Below are 20402 nucleotides of genomic sequence, written 5' to 3'. Positions count from 1 at the left end.
CAGTGAATGAAAACATCCTGATGGAAAGTGGCCACATGCCTACAAATGTTACCTAGGTGGGCAGCTCACTGGGTTTTCGGAACAGATCAGTGCTAACTTAAAGCGTAACTCTCGCCAAATTGCAAGCTAGGGTCTTTTTGTTAATCTACGCGAGACAAACTTTCGTTTAAAAGCATAATTAGAATGGAAACGCCACTTTTAAGTTTGACTGCATTTTCGTTTTCGGTCAAATTGTCTTTTGAATGGGAGTGAATGGGGCACGACTATGATAGCATCAAAAATCGCTATTTTTAAAACACTAAGAAGGTTCGACACAACATGAAACTTTACTCGAAGTATCACCAGGGGCTCTACACATTGAGAACATTGTTTGTGTACAACAGTTTTGCAATTTGGCGGGTAGTGAGGGTTCAATTTAAGCGTGACTCACGGTCCAGTGGATTCAGCTTGATTCTGTAAGACGTGGCGGCACGGTGAGGCGTCCATTTAATGCAGAATCTGTCATAGCCAACGTCGTATGTCTCAAGGTTGGTCACATTGAGGTACACTGAAAGGACAAGACGGAGATGTTGCACTCAAATTGGGAATCTTGCTGGAATTGAAAACAGCGGCATAAAACCAAACCTAAAAAATCTAATTTCTGAAAACGTACATGTTGTCCCTTGTCCCGTGAGAGGCTTGCTGACACCGCCATCATATTGGGCGAACACCTGAACGTCGTATGTTGTGCCAGGAAGCAGGTTATGTAGGGTATAGCTGGTGACATCACCAACAAACACCTCCAAAGACTCGTCTCTATCTAATGGAAGAATGGCAACAAAACATTTAACAATTAAATTGCACTGTGGAATTTTAAACAGAAAGAAAACAGGGTCAATTATGATTTCATGATGACTTTTTTGGTACCTGTTGGTTGATAGACTAGTTTGTAACCCATGACCGGCGCTGAAACCGGATCCCAGGACACACGGAAGCGCGTGTACCACTCGTCTGAGACTCGCAGGTTCTGAGGTTCCAGCAGGCCAACTGAACATAAGATCCAAAGTAAGATCCATGGTTAAAAACTACTGCTAAATATCATAGTAATAGTGTTTAAATGCTCCTATAACAAGAAATGCATAGGTTTACAGTGATGTTTCAGTTGTGCTGTGTTACTATTAGCTGAGGGATGTTCTGGATTCTAGCCCATGCTAACTGGCACATTTAATGTTAGTTTATGCCAACACAAACAACAGTTTTTCAAACTCTCCACCATGCCCTACCAGCAATTACTCACTCATATTCTCCTTAAACCCTTAAGAATATCCTCAAATGGCAGATGGCGAGGTTGAGATTGTACTACTTGTACTTGCTACTATTCAGGATTATTATTGTTATAACTAAAACCAACTGTAACTATAACTAAAATAATTTTTTGTTTAAAACAGTTTTGAAATAAAGCTAAAATAACTTGACTAAACAAAATTTTTTAAATAGTCAGAAAGATATAGCACTAAAATTAGCAACTGGAATTAAATAAAAAAATAATTAACTAAAAATTAATTAAACCTAAATAGTTACTTAACTAAAACTAATAAAAATGACCAAAGCACATAACAAAATGATTAAAAATGTATCTAAACCCAAAACTGAAATGGAAAATATAATTCAAGCTAAAAAAGCTTTTAGTTAGTTACTACTGAACACAAGTTCAGAAAAAAAGCAACCAAAGCTTAGTAATCTAAGCGGTGTTTGTTTATCAAGGGCACTCACGTGTTTTTCCATTTCCGTTCAGGGATCCGCCAGGTCCCTCGGGATAAACTGCTGTAACGGTGATGTTGTATGGGGTGTCAGGAAGCAGATTTTGAAGGATAGCATTATTTCTGTTGCCAGGAACAACAGTCTGTAGAGAAAACCATCAGAGATATAATGTTTGGTTGAATAACCACAACCAAGAATAATTTGACAAATCAAATAGAATAAGATGCACTGATGAATCATGCACAGTATAATAATAAGCACTTAACAGGAAAATAAATAGGGTTAATTTAAATTGTATGTTCACTTCATGTCATAGACCTTAATGCAAATGGACTGTAGTGCAGATGGAATCAAAAGTATTGACAGAGTGAATAACAAAATATATAAAGCTGTAGCAATAATCACTGGACTTCAACTCACAAATTCTGTGATGGGATCTCCAGTCAGAGGAGCATAAGCAATCCTATATTGTTGCACAGGACCCTCAGCGTGATCCCAACCGATGCTGATCGTGCTTGTGGTGGTTTCGAAGACCCTCATGTTCCTCGGTCCAGCTCGTGGTACTGCAATAGATGACATTTACAAAGCTTGTTTTGAGTGATTGCCAGGGAGTTGTCATGCTGTAGCTTAGGTGTTCTGGTAGATGGTTTAATGTCATGATAAAAACAGAAGTAGCAACAGATATTTTCTTCTGTATTGTGATATACATCCAAGTGAAATGGATTATCGAAAAAGAAAAAAAAATTGGGAAGGGACATGGTTCTGTGCATCAGTTTATGATTGGCTGTTGAAAAGTGGGCGTGGCACTCAAAAGTGAATACAAATAAAAGCAAGCTTGCAGGGGAGGGTTTAGGCTGTCAAGGTCCAGTTATGACATTTTGATTAAACAGTAACAGGTAAAAACATAAATATACATAACATCTATAACATGCATTTAAAAAATGTATTAAAGGGGGGGTGAAATGGTATTTCATACATACTGAGTTTTTTACACTGTTAAAGAGTTGGATTCCCATGCTAAACATGGACAAAGTTTCAAACATTTAATTGTACGTTTGAAGGAGTATTTTTGTGCCAAAAATACTCCTTCCGGTTTGTCACAAGTTTCGGAACGTTTTTTTCGAGTATGGGCCTGTGTGACGTCAGATGGGGCGGAATTTCCTTATACGGGTCGTAAGGGCACTTCTCCCGGAAGGGCGCGCGCGCATGCACCCACCCGTAGACCAGAGCGAGAGAGCGAAAGCAGTACGCCCATCAAAGCGCTGTGCTCGGCTTTAGGGAAGTCAATGTCACCAAAGAAGTGGGTTTTTGGTTGCCAGGGCAAGACAACCCTGCACAGATTCCCAAAGAACCCAGCGTTAAGGGACCAGTGGATGGAGTTTGTTTTTCCAGAGCATCAACGGAGTTGTGCAAGTGTTCTTGTTTGTACAGCCTATCTTGTCGGTACAGCCTATCTTTCTTTTATAAATATAATAAAACTAAAGACTTTTTGGAGATATGAAGGATGCAATACTACTCTATAGGTACTCAAGATTAACATGAGATTGACTGAAACTGAGTGTTTCACCCCCCCTTTAATTTTCATGTCATGCTGACTTTAATAGCATCAAAATGTATTTCCATCAATAAAATATGATTTTTTTTGTCATCATTATCATCTGTGTTTTGGTGTATAAAGCAAAAAAAATTAAGACTCTGCTCACATGTTTTTCCTTTTCCATCAATTCCTGGGCCTTCTCCGTCAGCGTATACCGCCATCACATTCACAGAGTACGGAGTATCCGGGATGAGCTGGTCTAGGAAAGCATTGTTGATGTTGCCAGGAACGAGAACCTGAGGAGAAGACCATTATTTAGATAATGAGACTGGTATATTCACAAACATCCACTGTATGACAACCCGCTGCAGAAGTTGCGAATATACATAATGACGTCACTGTTAAATCCCTGTTTAGACTAGCGTAGCTAGATAACATTTCCAAACAGATATGTAATACAAACAGATGTGCTCATGGGGTTAAATGTTACATAAACACTGTCAGATCAGCGTAATCAGCTGGAGCTGAAGAGAGACTGGATTTGGGAGACGGGGAAACCCTGTCGGCTACCTGTCAACATCATGCAGGATTATCACCCCATCTGCTCAATTGTTTCTCATTTTTAGGCTTCACATCACTGATGGCAGCTGCATTCTTTCCATACACCAACGCTCATGACAGAATCAGTTCTGTCTTAAACTGATGGGTTTGACAAATATGGGTCAGCAAGCAGAATATGTATTTTTGTGTGTGTGTGTGTGTGTTCCAACTTGTGTTTATAGCAATGCAGAAGGGGGACTTGTGAGCCTGTGAGACCCTTAAAGAGCTTCTATCTATGAAAAACCCTGTAAATGACGCCTAAAAGCAAAAGGGAAGGTGCTAAACATCCTGAGCCGGGGAATAACTTTAATGAGCTAACTTAAATCTGTAACTGTGACAGTAGCAAAAACAAAAGACTAGTTTCTTGTTCTTCAATAATGAGCTACTATGTCCATTAAGTAGTGATGGATCTTGGAATTAAAAAAAACATTATTGCAGAGCAACCTGAGGCAATAAACTCTGAGTCCTTACCCTAAAATATTCCTCCCTCTCTCTTTCTCTGTAGTATTAGAAAGTCTGATTAATTTCAGTGAATCTATTCGGACGGTTTGTTGTAGTAATGAACTTGTTCAAATAAATAGATTCGCAGATTCATGAGTCATCCCCCAGTAGGGTTCACAAAAGCCATTTTACTTGCTGTAGTTTAATAAATATTTAGTTAAATACTGCTGTTTATCATTATGTTTTCAACTCATTGTCTTTGTTTGGGGGTTTAATAGCTGCATTCTGTGTAAATTTATGTGTTTGAGTTAAGTGAGGTCCTCAATGTTTTTTTTATTATATAATCTGATAATTATTTGAAATGTCTTGCCCCGTTTTACAAGTTTCAATGTAGTTAGCTACAGTTTTTTAGTAACTTTATAAAAAGGGTGATGGCAGATTAACTATCAATCGGTTGCATTCCGATTGGATGAGCTGCATCCAAAACTGTTGTAAAGTGCTGAAAAATATAAAGCCCTAAACATGTATTTCATATACAGTGTTCCTGTAGCTGAAGTGGCTGAGCATGATACTAGCAATGTTACTGATTTGGTTTCCATGAAATGCAAATACATTTAATGTACAATACATTAAATGTATAACTTTAGTTTTGCATTGAAGTGTCCCCTAAATGCATATGTTAATGCTGTGTATGCGTGTTTGTGCATCACTCACAGACTCAAGAGGCCGGATCCCACTCAGCGGGGCGTAGGCGACCCTGTACTGCTGCACCTGGCCCGAGGCGGGTTCCCAGCGCACGTTCAGAGAGTTGGGAGATGGGTTGTAGACCTGGATATTTCGGGGTGGGACTCTTGGAACTGTGTGTTGAAAGAGAAACCACAAAACAGCAGAGTGAGAACAAGGAATTTACAGAACAGCAGAGGAACAGCTCACAGAGATGTTTAAACAGGAGGAAGCTCAGTAAAGTTCAGGAATTAATGCTGAGCGAGGCATTCGACAGGGACGCAGACGGGTTTTATGGTGAGAAAGTAGCAAAAAGGAAAGGCGGGTGGTGGGGGGCATTTAGGGTTGATGCTAAGACGGCTTTTTACGCTTTTTAAACCAAAGCAGATGTGAAAAAAATCCTACAGAAATCAGTAAAAAACTATCCAACATGAGTTCAAAGGATCCCCTTTCTTTTAGTGCAACATATTATGTATGCAAAACCTCAAGTGCCCTAAACCTGTAGTTTTTTTTTTTTTGTAGTGGGCTAACATACGATATTTAGCATTTATACCAACATGTAAATGAGTGGTGATCTATATAAAATCCAGTTGCTAGGGTGTTTTGAGTGGTTACAAAGGCATTGCTAACACGTGTCTACACCAGACTCGAGTGGCATGACGTGACGAAGCCAAATACAACCTATTATATTCAGTGATGCTGTCTATACTGGATGCGGCAAATCCCCAACAGTAAACTCAGCTCTGATGGGTTGTTTGGTACAAGTAAAAAAATATGAATTGGGTCCCGCTCTTTTATTTTTTGCCTGATGAACATCCTAAGTCTGAATATTCAGAAAAGTCATAGCACAGCTCTACTCAACAAGCCACTCGATTTGAACACCAGTGTACCGATGCGTGACTCTGTAATTCACAAGTACAACTTACGTGTCTTTCCTTTCTCGGACTGCCGGAGACCCTCTCCCTCTGGATAAACAGGAACCACAGTCACGGTATAGACCGTGTCTGACAGAAGGTTTCTTAGGACGGTGTTGGTGGTGCCTCCAGAAACTTGCTCCTTTTGATGTATAAAATTTAAGAGGAAAGTTATAGAAGATCAGTTAGCATCATGTCCAGAAGACAGTAGAGGTTAGCATCTTTTACCATGTCCTCTGCTCCACCAGATGCTGGAACGTAGAAGATTCGATACTGCCGGACGTTACCCTCAGCGGGCTCCCAGCGCACCTTCAATGAGCTGGTTGTGGGATCAGTGACCTGCAGGTTTTTCACTCCACCCAGAGGCTCTGGGAATTGTGAGAGTTTAAATTAAGTATGCTGCATGCTAACACAGAGTATAATTCAAAGTTTACATTCCATGGTACACACTTGTTTTCCCATTCTCAGACTGTTTCTTTCCTTCGGCATCTGGATATACTGGTACTACGGTGACCCTGTACTCTGTGTTAGGCTGCAGGTTTCTCAGAACAGTATTGGTGGATACTCCTGACACTTGAGCCTGAAGAGTACATCAGAGCAGGCACACACTAGTTAGCAACCAACTAACCAAACTGACAAACGTTGAGACAAATCGGGATTTAGGTCATTACCGTGCTTGAAGCACCTCCGGCAACAGGCACGTAGATGAGATTGTACTGACGAACATCTCCATCTGCTGGGTCCCATCGCACTCTCAAAGAGTTTACAGTTGGGTCTGTCACCTGGAGGTTCTTCACACTTCCCAAAGGTTCTGCGTTAATAAAACAGACACGATGAACCCTCACAAGAGAATAATCCGGGATCTCTTATAGAGATAGATGAGTTCTTCATCCCAAAATCGCAAGTTACGAACATCTGGACTCACTTGTCTTTCCATTTTCTGACTGACGCTTTCCTTCCACGTCATTTTCATACATAGGCAACAATGTGACCTTGTACAGCGTGTTAGCATCGAGATTACGCAGGACGGTGCTTGTTGTTCCACCGGAAACTAGTTCCTGATCACAAAACACAAGAGATTTGGTTTTATAACATGGAAGGTCCTTTATATAAACCATTATAAGTTAATCAATCACATCCTACCATCTTCTCAGCGTCTCCAGGCTGCGGGACATAGAAAACCTTGTAATTTCGAGGGTTTCCTGCAGCATGCTCCCATCGCACGTTTAGGGTGCTGCTGGTGGGATCGGTCACTTGAAGGTTTCGAACTCCACCCAGTGGTCCTGAAAAGCAGGAATACATGAACTTCAATACCTCAGTCACTGTTAACTCTTTCCCCACCAAACACGAAATTTTCTGTTATTTGTGAGAAAACGCTTTCCCGCAAAACACAGAATTTTCAGTGTTTCCATGTTTTCACTGTTATACGCTAGGGGGCGCTATGACACATCTTCTGAAAGAGCACTCAGTCTACTGATCAAAGCACATGCGAAAGGATGCAGAAACAAGCGATCTCATATGTAAAATAACGCAATCATCAACATTAAAGGGGTGGTGTAATACCATTTTCACAAGATGTAAAATAAGTCTTTGATGTCCCCAGTGTGTATGTGAAGTTTTAGCTCAAAATACCCCACAGATATTTTATATAGCATGTTAAAGTTGTCACTTTTAAGGATGAGCAAAAACGCCTCGTTTTGTGTCTGTTCCTTTAAATGCAAATGAGCTGCTGCTCCCTGCACAGGGGGCGGAGCTTCAAGAGCTCATGTCCTTTTACCTCACACGGACATGCACTGAAAAAACCTTTACCCTTTTATGTCCAAACCGAAGTCAGAAAGATAGAGAGACTCAAGAAGTGACAACATGTAGAAGCAACAGGACATTTCTGAATGGTTAGTTTGTAAATTTATGTAGCTTATGTGTAGTTATCTTCCTGTCATTGATTCGCATATTCTGTCTTGATAATCTATAAATCGTGTTCTGGGGGCGGGGTTTATGTAAATTTTAGGGTTAGTAATGTCACTAACCCCAGAGGAATGTCTTGTAGTCTCTACCAGCTGTTTGTTGTAGTCCTTAAAAAGCAATTTCTTTAAAAGCAAATATCTCCCTTCGCTTTGAACTTTGAGCGTTGTAACTTTGCAGATGTTGTTTATGCTCAAACAGCAACATTACACACTAACTAAAGTTAGAAAAGTGAAATCATAATCAACCACCCCTTTAAACAGCATATAAATCAAAGCTAATGTTACTGAATGAAATGTCGACCCAGGACGAGCTACAGGACTGTGCAAGCATTAGCGGTGTTGATGGACTCGATCTACTCCATCTATGTTTTGATCATCGTTCTGAATCCAATCCAGATGTAGTCACCAGATGTAGTCTTTGATAAAAACGTGATTTTTTTCAGCTTTTTGCTTAAAATTTAGCTTTTTTTTATGAAAGTTACCCATTTTCAAGTGTCGATTAAAAAAAAGAATGCATGAAGCAAGAATAAAACCTTCACGCTTTTTTTTAAGCAGAGGGTCTGTTCTTTCTTTTGATATATGGCATGTTCAGATATTCATACAACTAAATAATCTGGGGGCCATAAACTTTAGTGAAAATGATCAAAAAACACTGGCGGTGGCTGGCAACCTTTTAAAAAAAAATCTATTTGGTGGCCAAGATTATCCAAAGATGCACGACACTATATTCTTCACCATGAACTCACTTGTTTTTCCATTTTCTGAAAGAGGTTTGCCCTCCATTTCGTGATATACTGGCACCAGAGTCACTGTGTAGGTCGTGTCAGGCTCCAAGTTTTTCAGAACAGTTGAGGTGGTCGTTCCAGACACTTGATCCTGCCCAAGCAAAATTAAAGGAATCAAGAAACAAAATACTGTTCAAGTTTTGCAGCAGACCTGTTAGCAACTCTTGAATGGATACATTGATTGTAGGGCTTGAAAATGCTTTACAGGTGTCGTTTGTATAAAGAGCAATCATTTACAAGAATGCATAATTTATATATAACAAGTTTACAAGGAGATTTTTTTTCTTCTCAAAACTAAAGCACAATGACCAAAATGTCAATGTTCAGGGTAAGAGTGTATCAGTGTGAAACTACAGCGTTAAATTCTCTTTTTTGTTTTCCTTTGCAATTTCTGAAACATCCATGGAAATCATTCTCACCACTTCTTGATCTTCGCTACCGGCAGGAACGTAAATGACAATGTATTCCCGCACACTGCCTTCTGCGGGCTCCCAGCGTACGTTCAAGGTGCTGATAGTTGGATCTGTAACCTGCAGGTTCCTCACGCTGCCCAAAGGTTCTAAGGAGATAACAACGGAGTTGAATCAACATTGACATTGATTGTTTGCATGCATTCTTCAGATATGATGAATGCATTCTTAGCATGACTGATGTCATTTTGGAGTCACTTACTAGTCTTTTCCTTCTCTGAGAGTTGAGGTCCATCTCCTTCAGCATACACTGGCAAAACTGTCACGGTGTACATTGTGTTTGGCATGAGTTTACTCAACACTAATGTTGTGGTGCTCTCAGACACTTGTTCCTGAAAGAATATAAAAACTAGAGCTCAGTGCACTATATCAACTTCTTCAAACCAATTCCAACTAAGGAACCTTAGTTTGTTTTCATGACAATTGGTTGCACAAAGTCTATCCATCTAAACAGATATAGAAAATTAAACTTCTAAACTAAAAGAAAACTGAACACTCTCTTTGTAGCTTGCCAAACAAATCCGTTTCACAGTTTACTCCAGCTCCATCTAAACATTGGTGCTCCCAGTTGTAAACTTTCACAGCTGGTTTTTTAACATAATGAGACTTCAATTAAAGTTACATTGCACCACTCTCTCATCTTTGTTCCTTAAGGGAAGATAATGTCTATAGACGTCTGTCTGCAAGCCATGTCATTAGATTTTAGAGAGATTTCCACTTATGACATCAACACTGTAGAAACGTTATTATAAGTTATTCCTACCATGAGCTCAGTTCCTCCGTTAGTGGGCACGTATACCACTTTGTAGCCCTGCACATTCCCATCAGCAGCTTCCCATGTGGCAGTGAGTGTTGTGAAGGTGGGATCAATGAGACGGAGATTTCGAACACCTCCAAGAGGTACTAGAGAGTGACAGACAATAATTTGTCAAATATGCTTTGAAATAGCGCTGTTCCGAAAGCTATCGAGCTGCCTTGAATTGCACATAGTACACACAAATATGAGGTTATTTGTGAACTATTTACATTGATACTTGAGCTATAATTGATACTATTTTTTTTTTTTTAAGACATCATAGGCACCTGTTTGGATATTTTTTTTGTAAATAAAATGCTTTTTAAAAAATTGTAGTCAGCTCATTAAGTTTTGTAACAGAGATATCATGTTTGTCCATAGATGAATAAGCTACAAAGTTGATACACACATGTCTTTCCGTTCTCAGACTGGCGTCTGCCCTCTGTAGCGGGATACACTGGAACCACGGATATAGTGTATGGAGTATCAGGCTGCAGGTTTCGTAGGACTATGGTTGTTTGGGCTCCAGGTATTTGTTCCTATTTACAACAAGGGAAATTGGACTTCAGTGAACTTCTCAAAACACATTTGTAATTTAGAATTTTATGTATACATCATGGTAGTGTTAGTAGCAACAACAAAAAAAATTTATATGGAAATTTCTAATTTTGTTGCATTGAGACATTTTCATAATAATTAAATGGAAAAATGTACTGCTAAAATACATTTATAATGTACACGTCATGGTAGAGTTTGTTGTATAAATAAGTAAATATTTTTTCTTTAATCTGGTAATAGCTGTGAGAGTCAGAGCCCCACCATTGCCTCAGTTCCTCCAGCTGCAGGAACGAAGAAGATCTTGTACTGGCGCACGGCCCCGTCTGCGGGGTCCCATTTGACATTCAAAGAGGTCATAGTTGGGTCGGTGACCCTCAGGTTCTTCACACCACCCAGAGCCCCTGCAAAGAAGATTTCCATTTGACTGTTTTGGCATCAGGAATGTAAAGCATAATCCAGACCGCGCTTCCAAACTGGATTTTCAGTCATGTCCTCAAACAATTATAAATCACAAAATGGTGCAATACGCATGCTCACTCCTAAAAATAAAGGCTCTTCAATGGCTATTTGCAGCACATTGAGGTTAACAAAGAACTACTTCTTGGTAGTTTGTTGGCTGTATAGCTGCGCATAAGAACCTTTGTTAGCTGTATAGTTGAACATAAGCTTATAATACTTTCTACGGGCAAAAGAATCGGACAAAAATATCTGAGGGAGCCGTTTAGTCAGCTTTTTTTCATTCTTAATCAGTGAAAGCAAGATGTTGATAGTAAGACACGGATGTTTCAAAGAGAAACTCACTTGTTTTTCCATTCTCGGACATTCTCTGGCCATCTCCCTCTGCGTAAACAGGAATTAAGGTCACAGTGTAAACTGTGTCCGCCTGAAGGCCTCTCAGAACTGTGGTGGTAGTGGTTCCTGATACCTGCTCCTGTTTCCATAATAGCACATACAGTATAAGTCAAAGAAACATTGCAAATCACTTCCCCTCGAGATCTGCGAATCAATATTTATGATTAATCTAAACATCACATTTGATGAGTCTATTTTTTAGTTGATTCTAGAAGTCCTACCAGTCCTACCATGCTTTCGGCACCACCAGCTGCAGGTGCGTAGACGACCTTATACTCCTTCACTTTTCCTTCCGCTGGCTCCCAGCGAACGTTCAGCGTGGTCATGGTGGGGTTCAAAACCTGCAGGTTTCTCACTCCTCCTAAGGGTTCTACACAGGAACACCACACACAGCGTTACATAATGCCATCTAATTTTCATTGCATAACGCTCCAGATGTGAGTGAAAACCAAGATGCTTTATGGAATGCATCCTCCCTAAATTAGTTTATCATTGTTTTTGCTCCACGGATGGAGTCATAAAATACTTCAGGACATTGAAAGGATTCTCTTGGAGCCACTTACTTGTTTTTCCTTGGCCGGAAATATCTTTACTTTCTCCAGTGCGATAGACGGCAGCCACGGTAATGGAATAAGGGGTGTCATGGGTCAGCTTCTGAAGAATGACACTGTTCTTTTTTCCACCAACTTGAACCTGATTGAAAAAGATGTCAATAGAAAGACTTGACTTGGTGTTCAATGAGAAAATATTTTGAATATGGTGCAACACACAAGAAATGCCCCATTTTGCTTCCATAATGTCAAGAATTTCCAACTAATTAATGGGGAAAATTTTTCAAAAGTACCCTAAAATAATGCCTAAGTTAACTTCCTTTCACACACACACACATTCAAAAAAACACTCTATTCATTTCTCTAGCTTGCTTCCTAATGTAGTTGTCTAATAAACCTGGCATTATGCATTATGAATATTGTTGGCTCTTTAAAAAAACGCTTTTGTTCCTCTTTTGCAAGTTGCTTTGGATAAAATCATTTGTTAAATGCATAAATGCAATATGTAAGTGCATTAAGCAATAGCTCACATGGACAAGGTGTCTTCAGCAGCTGAAGATATTACATTTTGATGATTTTAAAGATTTTATATTTGCAGTGGAATAAAATGCAAGTAAACATTATGCACTAGCATGAATAAATCGCATGACTTAAAAGTTTTTATACCAGTTTTTGTTGTGACCAGCATGCGGCATTAATAAATAAACTTGTGAAAGCGCCATTGTTCAGTTTTCATATTGTTAGCCAAAGAAACAATACATGTTCTCCAGACTGATCATCTCAAGCGCCTTGACATTAACTTTATAACAGTGATTGTTTTGTATCTTGATGGTAACAGGGCCACATAACAGACATGTCGTGATGGTTTGCATCAGATCAGTCTGTTGGTAATGACTTTCTGTCACGACGTTCCTATTTGGCTTTCAGCGTGGGCAGCTTGCTGTAATGATTAACACAAGGCCTTGAACTTCATCAAATGGATTCTGGCCTATGCCCTGCTTCAAAACATCTCAATGGAGGTTGAAAGGGGACAGCTGAACTTACAGACAGCAGTTTTCCTCCCGCAACGGGCTGGTAGGTGACTTTGTAGTTCTGGACGGGGCCTGGCGCGTGGTCCCATTTCACCGTTAGTGTTGTAGTGGTGGCGTTGAAGACCTGGAGGTTTTGTGGTGGTCCAGTGGGCACTGGGAGAAGACAGAAAGGTCAATCAGCAAAAACTGTCTTTTGAAACAGTAGATAAAACTATTAGGGATGGGAATCATGAGAAATTTAACGATTCTGGTTCTGATTGCACTTATTCTTTTAGGGTTTTTGAGGAGGCACAATCGAAAGACTGTTCCGAATTGTAAAATAAACAAAAACAGTAGGATTTTGGCAATATATTCTAATGTTTCTTTTATTTTAAAGCACATTATTTATAGTTTATTGCAAAAAAAATTTTTTTTTAACTAAACATATCTTATGAAGAACCAGTCAGCCAACATAGTCACTCAACAACCACTGACAAATATGGCGAATCATTAAACTGATTCAAACTGATAACTCAGGTCGATTTGTAACTGCTTCATTAAAACTAATCAATTCCTTCACGAATAGAACCAAAGATCATGAAAATCCTTTTTTTTTTTTTTTTAATAACCTTATTCTGATTCTTATTGTTATTGATTCCCAACCCTTCTCAATATGCTGGTTGCTTGAGCATCATGAGTCAATCCTGAAAAGCGGATGGAGGAGGTGCATGGATGTTTGGGATGGAGAAATGATCATTTGCAACAAAAACGATGCAGTCGGGCAAGTTGTGCATGCGCGTTTATGACTGATGACAGATGACAATGATGAAAAAATGATAGTGATAAAATGGCAATGATGAATGATGATGGACAAATGATGGTGGATGAGTTTCTGATGAAACACAAAAATGCACATGCAGTTTGCCATCTTCCTTTTTCATTAAAAGGTTCATCATCCACATTATCATTTACATTCACAATAACATTTCCTCTTATTGGAAACAACATACCGGGTGTAATGAGCTTTGACACTAGAAAAAGATAAACAACATGTTATTTTATTGTAACGTCAACAGCTGTTAATGTGCTGGCTCTGAGTCTTGAGACATGTGACAAATGGGACATGGGTCAAATATGGTTATTATACAATAGTCTAAATTCAAGTGAATACAAGGTTTGTTAATGTTTATAAAATGTACAGTACTGTTCAAATGTTTGGGGTCAGTAAAACTTTTCAAATATTTTATAAAGAGGTATCTTATGCTCACCAAGACTGCTTTTATTTGATCAAAATACAATAAAACAGTAATTTTGTGAAATATTATTACAATTTAAAATTATTGTTTTCTATTTGAATATATTGTAAAATGTAATTTATATTTCAGCATCATTACTCCAGTCTTCAGTGTCACATGATCCTTCAGAAATCATTCTAATATGATGATCTGATGCTGAAGAAACATTTATCATTATTATCGATGTTGAAAACAGTTGTGCTGCTTAATATCTTAATATCAGGATCCTTTGATAAATAAAAACATTTTGTGGAGATGATACTTTTTTTTTAGGATTCTTTGATGAATAGAAAGTTCGAAAGAACAGCATTTATTTGAATCAGAAATATTTTGTAACATTATAAATGCCTTTAATATCCTTGCTTTTTATAGTAAATAAAATTTACTATAAAAAATTTTCTTTAAAAAAAGGAAATAACCTTACTGACCCCAAACGTTTGAACGGTAGTGTATTTGACACATTATTATTGCAGGGGGCGTCTCTTATGGGGGAAAGAGGTTCAGTTTAGAGGGCCAAGAGGCATTTGGGGAGCACAATTTCTACACAGTGGGAAGCCACCTCCCTCACTCCCAAAACATACATTTGTTGAGACAAATAAAGCAGGAGGTTGTACACAAGTTAACACCTCTGAACAGACTAATCTAAATTAATTCCTTTATACACAAACTGCTATTTAGGCAGTTTTTGTGTGTGTGTGCCTATTTTTGTCCCAGTACACAAGAGTCAGTGTTCTACACGTGTGGTTGTGTGTTAGTCTCACATGTGCGTTGGCTCCCCATCAGATCCTCGCTCTCCGACTCATCGGGGTAGATGGCTGTGACAGTCACGTCATACATCGTGTCTGGGTCTAATTCTGTCAGAACTTGGCTCGTCTCCTCACGACTCAGGATTTCCTATAAAAGATCAATTCTAGTGAGCCTCGCATGCTATTTGAGAGAGTTCATTAAATTTGTAATAAAAATGAAATGATGTTGCTTTAGATCAAAGGTACACTTTTCTTTCCACAAAAGGTTGTTTATAGAGAAAAAAATTTCTTTAGATTATTGAAATGTTCTTCATACTGAGATTTTTATTTTATTTTGAATAAATATAAATGTTGATACAAATAACAAGCTGGCAAACGTACATTTTTGAAGTTGTTCTCGCCCTTCTTGGTCCAACCGATGCGGTACAGAGCGACGTCTGGAGCTCCATGCTCCCATGTGGCCTTGAAAGAAGTCTGGCCCACCTCAGAGAACCTCAAGTTCTTGGGTGCAGGAACCACATCTGTATGTCAACAGAGAAAAGTATGTGACATAGAAACTGGTGCAAACACTTGGACTGTGAACCATCAGATCTGACAAGCGAACGTGTTCCTGTGTAAAGGGAAGCGGGTTGTGTGTTAGCAAGAAAACTACAGACTTGCAGATCAGCTGAGACTGATGAACGATATCACCCATGGGACTGATAAAATAAAGCCATGAACACATTCACATGGCTTGGGTAAGGGTGGCGTCACACATGGTAGTCATTATCTAGACGGGGAGCATGAAAGACCTGCTGAAATAGCAGATCTTGTAGCCAGTAAGTCACATAGTTCAACACCAATGTAACAAACAAAATCCGGCAGCCGTGAAGTAAGATGCCAAACCAACATCATCCGTCAAACGAGTCATCTTGGAGAATCAGGGAAGATTATAAGCTCACCAGTAATTGCACTGCCAAGCATGGGATTTCCTGGACCCTCGTCGTACACGGGAGTGACAGCAACATCGTACTCCGTCTGAGAGCGGAGGCTGGTGAGAACCAGGGTGGTGATGTCACCGTTGACCTCAACCTGTCAAACACCAACGTCAGTGTTACCATTAACACATGTCAAGGGAAAAGAAATAACAGATGCTTTTGACAGACCAACTCGCCTCGGCTCCATTCGTTACACATGGACTGAAATCTGCGTTGGTGCAACAGAGTGAAAACTGGGTGTTTTTTCTTAACCAGAACTTACTCTTTTTTTCTTTCTTTTTTTAAGTACACTATCAAACTCAAATTTTTTCCATTAAATTGCATTATACAGTATTTGTCCTGAATCATTGTGGATGAACTCACTGACTTCACACTAGGCTTTTGTTAGGTGCTTAGGCACAGCCTGGCTTTAAAACGTAGGGTTTTCTTAACATACGGGCGCTGATGCAAGCAGATCTTGGGACGTGACTCTGATCCCTCTCTACTTTGGTTGCACACCAGGCAAAAATCATAAGTCATTTTGTAAACTAACAACGAATCATCCACGTCATACTCAAACCCTCTAAGAATGATAAATAGCGATAGTGATGTTTTGCCTTGTATGGATCCAAAGATGGATCCAGAGTTCATCTCAGTGAAACGGGTCATCTTAACCTCATTCCAGAGAATGTCCAAGAAGAGATAAACAAGACAGTCTGTATCCTATCAACAAGTTTGCTTGGACATGACCTTTTGGATCTCCTCACATAGTTCCACTGGTTCATCTCAGTAGATCTTCATAGATAAAAGACTCCTTTTGGTCAAAACAGCAGTACTTTGGAAATATCCATAAAGGCATCATTACAGAGAGACAGGAGAGCAAGCGGGGAGCCAATTACCAGAAGTGGTGTCCTCAACGTAAACCCCTAGATTTTGTCCTACCATATGACTAGGATCAGTTTGTGAATACCTCAGAGAGATTAATATAGGGGCTTTCAAAGTCCTAGCTAATGAACTCTTTCTATGGAAGACCCTCTTCTTCAATAAACTCTGACCAAAAAGCTAAAGATTCTCTTCATCTATCTCACATTCCCTGCATAGCTCAGGTCTATTTCCCAACTTAAGCCTGTCAATCATAGAACAAGACAGTCCATTAAACTGCAATTAAACTCTCTTCTTTCAAGCTGCAAGGATTACAAATGATTAAGGATAGGAAATGTAACTACATTTACAATTCCATTAAAAAGTTTAGTCCTACCTTCCATTAACTGAAATCAAACATCATTCTTTTTCAGAAATGGCTTCTTTTTATTTATTTTTATTGGAAATGGTTCTAAAAATGCTTCCTGAAACGATGCATGGGACATTTTTGATATGTGGAATGTTGTATTACCAATCACTAAACTTAAATGCTGTGTGAATTACATATTTTGATCACCTCTTTCAGCTCTCCATCCTCTCGCTTGTAGGTGATGATGTACTTCCTGACGTTTCCAGGAGCTGCATCCCAGATTAGACGCATGGAGCTGTGAGTCACTTCTGAGATTCTCAACTCACCCGATGGAGGCAGCGGCACTAGAAGACAGACAGAGATATAAGTTGATATTAATAAAAACATACAATAAATACTGACAATAACAGATTGAAACCATCCGAGGAGAGACGTACGAGTGACTCCTCTGTCGATAAGGGCTTCGCTGGCCGTCGCTCCGTGTAGAGCGAACAGGGAGATTGAGTACGCCGTGTTCGGAACCAGCTGCAATAACTGGACATCGTTCACATCTGCACCAACTCGCATCTGCAGGAGAGAGGGATGTTAAGAGAATGGACATTAGCGAAGCAACAGCCCAGCGAGACAAGACTTGTTATGAGGAACACCTGGCATAAACACACTCCCGGTTAAGGTATGTCTCCTCCAGACTAAATCAGATCAGCCGGATCTCCTGGGATGATGGTTGTGACTTTTCCAAACTATATTATGTACTATTATGTACATGACTTCAGGGAGGAGATAGATCCAGAACAGGCAGCATTATCTCCTTTTTGCCAAAAGCTTGTGTTTTGGGCGAGTCTGAATTTTGTAGACCCCATAGAGGATGACTTTATTGCTCAGGAGACTAAATGGAGTTTTCGACTAAGCCTCATTTAATTATCAACTTTGTCTCAGATGTCTTCTGAAATAAATACAAGTTGACATTCAATAAGAGTATATAGCTATAAAATGAATGTGGATAGCAGGTTAAATATTTTGGCCACAAAGGACTTTGATGTGAAATGATCGAGTTAAAATTGATAGCAGACTTCTGTATCTTTGTAACTTGGAGATTACTTGGAAAAGACTTGGAGTCTTTTTCCGATTGAAAAAACTGAAAATCCTTTATGTCAACTAAATTTAATGTTAGTTATTTTTTTTTAATTAAAATTAAAATATTAAAACTTGTTTTTGTTAACTGAAAAAAAAAAAGAAAAAAAATATATATTAGGAAAAAAGTGTTCGAAAATGATAAAAATTTGAAAACTAGAAATGTTGCCTTAGCAACCCAATATAAAACTGAAATAAAACAAATTTAAGTTGAAGTACTAAAGTAAAAAAAACAACAAAAGCACATAACAATATTACTAAAACTTATATCAAAAGTGAAAATCTAAAAATAAAAGCTAATTCAACATTTTAATAAATACTATAATTCTATATAAATAACACTACAATAACACTTTGTTCCAGAATATGGAATTAAAATGGTTTCACATTGAATTTATTTGTGATTTATCTCTCCTATAGAACAGAATAGCAGTGTGAAACAGTTTCTCCCTGCTTTGACCATCTGGCTATGCTAAAGGGGCCGCTGGCAGAAGTGGGTTTACTCTGCCTTGAGGTCTAATAAAGCAGAGGTGGAAATTTTGAGAGATCGTCTGGAGGTTGTTCTGGAAGGCGTCAGTGTGACAGGCGCTCACCTCCAATTTTCCAGAGGCCACACTGGCGTTGATGGAGTTGTAGTTCAGCAAGTACCCGCTGGCCCCGCCAACCAACTCCCATCTGACCCGCATGGACGTCCGGGCCTCGTCGTACACGGTCATGCTGGTAACAGCAGGTAGGGGCACTGTGAAAAGAGATTCAAATGATCTAATCTATCTTTGAAGCACATTCAAAACAGCTTTATAAGAATGAAAAAGAACAATAAAAAAGTTGTGATTTCTCATTAACATTCATGTTTCGGTCACATTAAATGACCATAAAGCTAAAGCCACAATGACCACGGCAGATTATTGCATCCAAGTGGCTCATGACAAACGATAAGCCTCTCTTTACGATGGGATAAGGTCTCATAATGTTGATCATAAACATTATAGTGAGAAATGTTTAAAAAGACTTAAGCAAACTATAAAGCGAGAATAGCCAATTAAAATGTTCTGCTTACTTTAAATCTGTTTAAAAATCATTCAAGTTTACTTTGTCCATCTATAAGACCAAAACTAAGCTGTTGACAAGGTGCCACTTCACAGATTTCACAGCTGCTTTATATTTGTGATGTGGAAACCAGCATTATAATTGTGTTATATAGGAGCTGCAGTGTTTCTTTGAGGTTTCATAATGGCTCTGCTCCAAACAATACTGAGCTGCCTACCTACTGTAGACACATGTTCAGGCATCATTAGTGTGCTCCCAACACATCAAATGTTCTTTAACTTAAAGGATCTTTTGTTTGGGCCAAACTTTTGCATGTATTTTTGTGGATAAGGCATTGTGACGAGACCGGCCTTTCAAAAATGGGTGGAAAACGTGGGAAATTCCAGTTATAAATAGAACTGGATTTACTTAGAAGATTTACATCAAATGTGAGTGGTGTTTTGCTCATTGCAAATCATGATGCCAGGGTGTTGCTATGGTATTCTGGGTGGTTGCTAGGTGCAATTTTCCACTGGAAAGTAGTTGCCTTATGTAGACAAGGTTGTGAAAATAGCAGCAATGTGCAGGGAAACAGCTGTTTCCAGTGGTTGAGATAAAGATATGGTTTATGTGGTGAGTTTTATCAGACAATGAGATTGAACAGTAGGAGAATTAGTGTGATTCACATAAACAGAAGGAGAGGTTTTGATCTGCTCAACTTACATGTGGTTTCGGTTCCTATCAAAGGCTCGCTGCTCTCCTCACCAATCACTCCATAGACATTGATAACATACTCGGTCATGGGGGTCAAGTTGACCAGGACAATTGTGTTTTCTTCACCATCGGCGAACATCTGAAAAACATCATCAAGGAGAGGTGATCTTCTGCTGAGAGGGGTATTTCACAAGATGGAGGGGTGGAACGGGGAGGTATGTGGCCATCTGAAATCATCTCTCTTTAGTTGCGGGTTCTTAGAGGTCAAAATTCAGCACGCGAACACTCAGGGCATGTTGTGAGATTTATGGGATCTAGTTCAGCCCATACTGATACATGATACTTTTAAGCCATATAGATCA

The 20402-nt window shown here is 39.1% G+C and overlaps 1 protein-coding gene across 5 annotated transcripts in view; it reads right to left on the bottom strand.

Moving 5' to 3' along the window:
• The window catches only part of col12a1b (collagen, type XII, alpha 1b), a 76819-nt gene that overhangs the window by 27919 nt on the left and 28498 nt on the right, over positions 1 to 20402 (bottom strand). For 2 of the 5 annotated variants that reach the window (XM_082147104.1, XM_082147100.1), the window contains exons 22-52: positions 20050 to 20179; positions 18894 to 19039; positions 17607 to 17736; positions 17377 to 17513; positions 15924 to 16053; positions 15364 to 15503; positions 14998 to 15130; positions 13952 to 13972; positions 12976 to 13115; positions 11944 to 12073; positions 11602 to 11750; positions 11330 to 11459; positions 10790 to 10929; positions 10380 to 10509; positions 9938 to 10077; positions 9377 to 9506; positions 9124 to 9263; positions 8666 to 8795; positions 7099 to 7238; positions 6881 to 7013; positions 6627 to 6766; positions 6406 to 6535; positions 6184 to 6323; positions 5968 to 6097; positions 5033 to 5175; positions 3444 to 3573; positions 2161 to 2303; positions 1753 to 1882; positions 907 to 1026; positions 653 to 799; positions 431 to 547 (exon numbers count right to left, since the gene is read on the bottom strand). In XM_082147104.1, the coding sequence (XP_082003230.1) occupies positions 431 to 547; positions 653 to 799; positions 907 to 1026; positions 1753 to 1882; positions 2161 to 2303; positions 3444 to 3573; positions 5033 to 5175; positions 5968 to 6097; positions 6184 to 6323; positions 6406 to 6535; positions 6627 to 6766; positions 6881 to 7013; positions 7099 to 7238; positions 8666 to 8795; positions 9124 to 9263; positions 9377 to 9506; positions 9938 to 10077; positions 10380 to 10509; positions 10790 to 10929; positions 11330 to 11459; positions 11602 to 11750; positions 11944 to 12073; positions 12976 to 13115; positions 13952 to 13972; positions 14998 to 15130; positions 15364 to 15503; positions 15924 to 16053; positions 17377 to 17513; positions 17607 to 17736; positions 18894 to 19039; positions 20050 to 20179 (4069 nt within the window). The remainder of the gene's footprint in view (positions 1 to 430; positions 548 to 652; positions 800 to 906; positions 1027 to 1752; positions 1883 to 2160; positions 2304 to 3443; positions 3574 to 5032; positions 5176 to 5967; positions 6098 to 6183; positions 6324 to 6405; positions 6536 to 6626; positions 6767 to 6880; positions 7014 to 7098; positions 7239 to 8665; positions 8796 to 9123; positions 9264 to 9376; positions 9507 to 9937; positions 10078 to 10379; positions 10510 to 10789; positions 10930 to 11329; positions 11460 to 11601; positions 11751 to 11943; positions 12074 to 12975; positions 13116 to 13951; positions 13973 to 14997; positions 15131 to 15363; positions 15504 to 15923; positions 16054 to 17376; positions 17514 to 17606; positions 17737 to 18893; positions 19040 to 20049; positions 20180 to 20402) is intronic. The other 3 variants (XM_082147101.1, XM_082147102.1, XM_082147103.1) reach the window with 3 other exon arrangements.

The sequence above is a fragment of the Leuciscus leuciscus genome (genome assembly GCF_965113295.1).
Source record: "Leuciscus leuciscus genome assembly, chromosome: 19".
Classification (NCBI taxonomy): domain Eukaryota; kingdom Metazoa; phylum Chordata; class Actinopteri; order Cypriniformes; family Leuciscidae; genus Leuciscus; species Leuciscus leuciscus.
The sequence above is the reverse complement of the archived record's forward strand: the minus strand, read 5'-3'. Positions and strand labels throughout refer to the sequence as shown.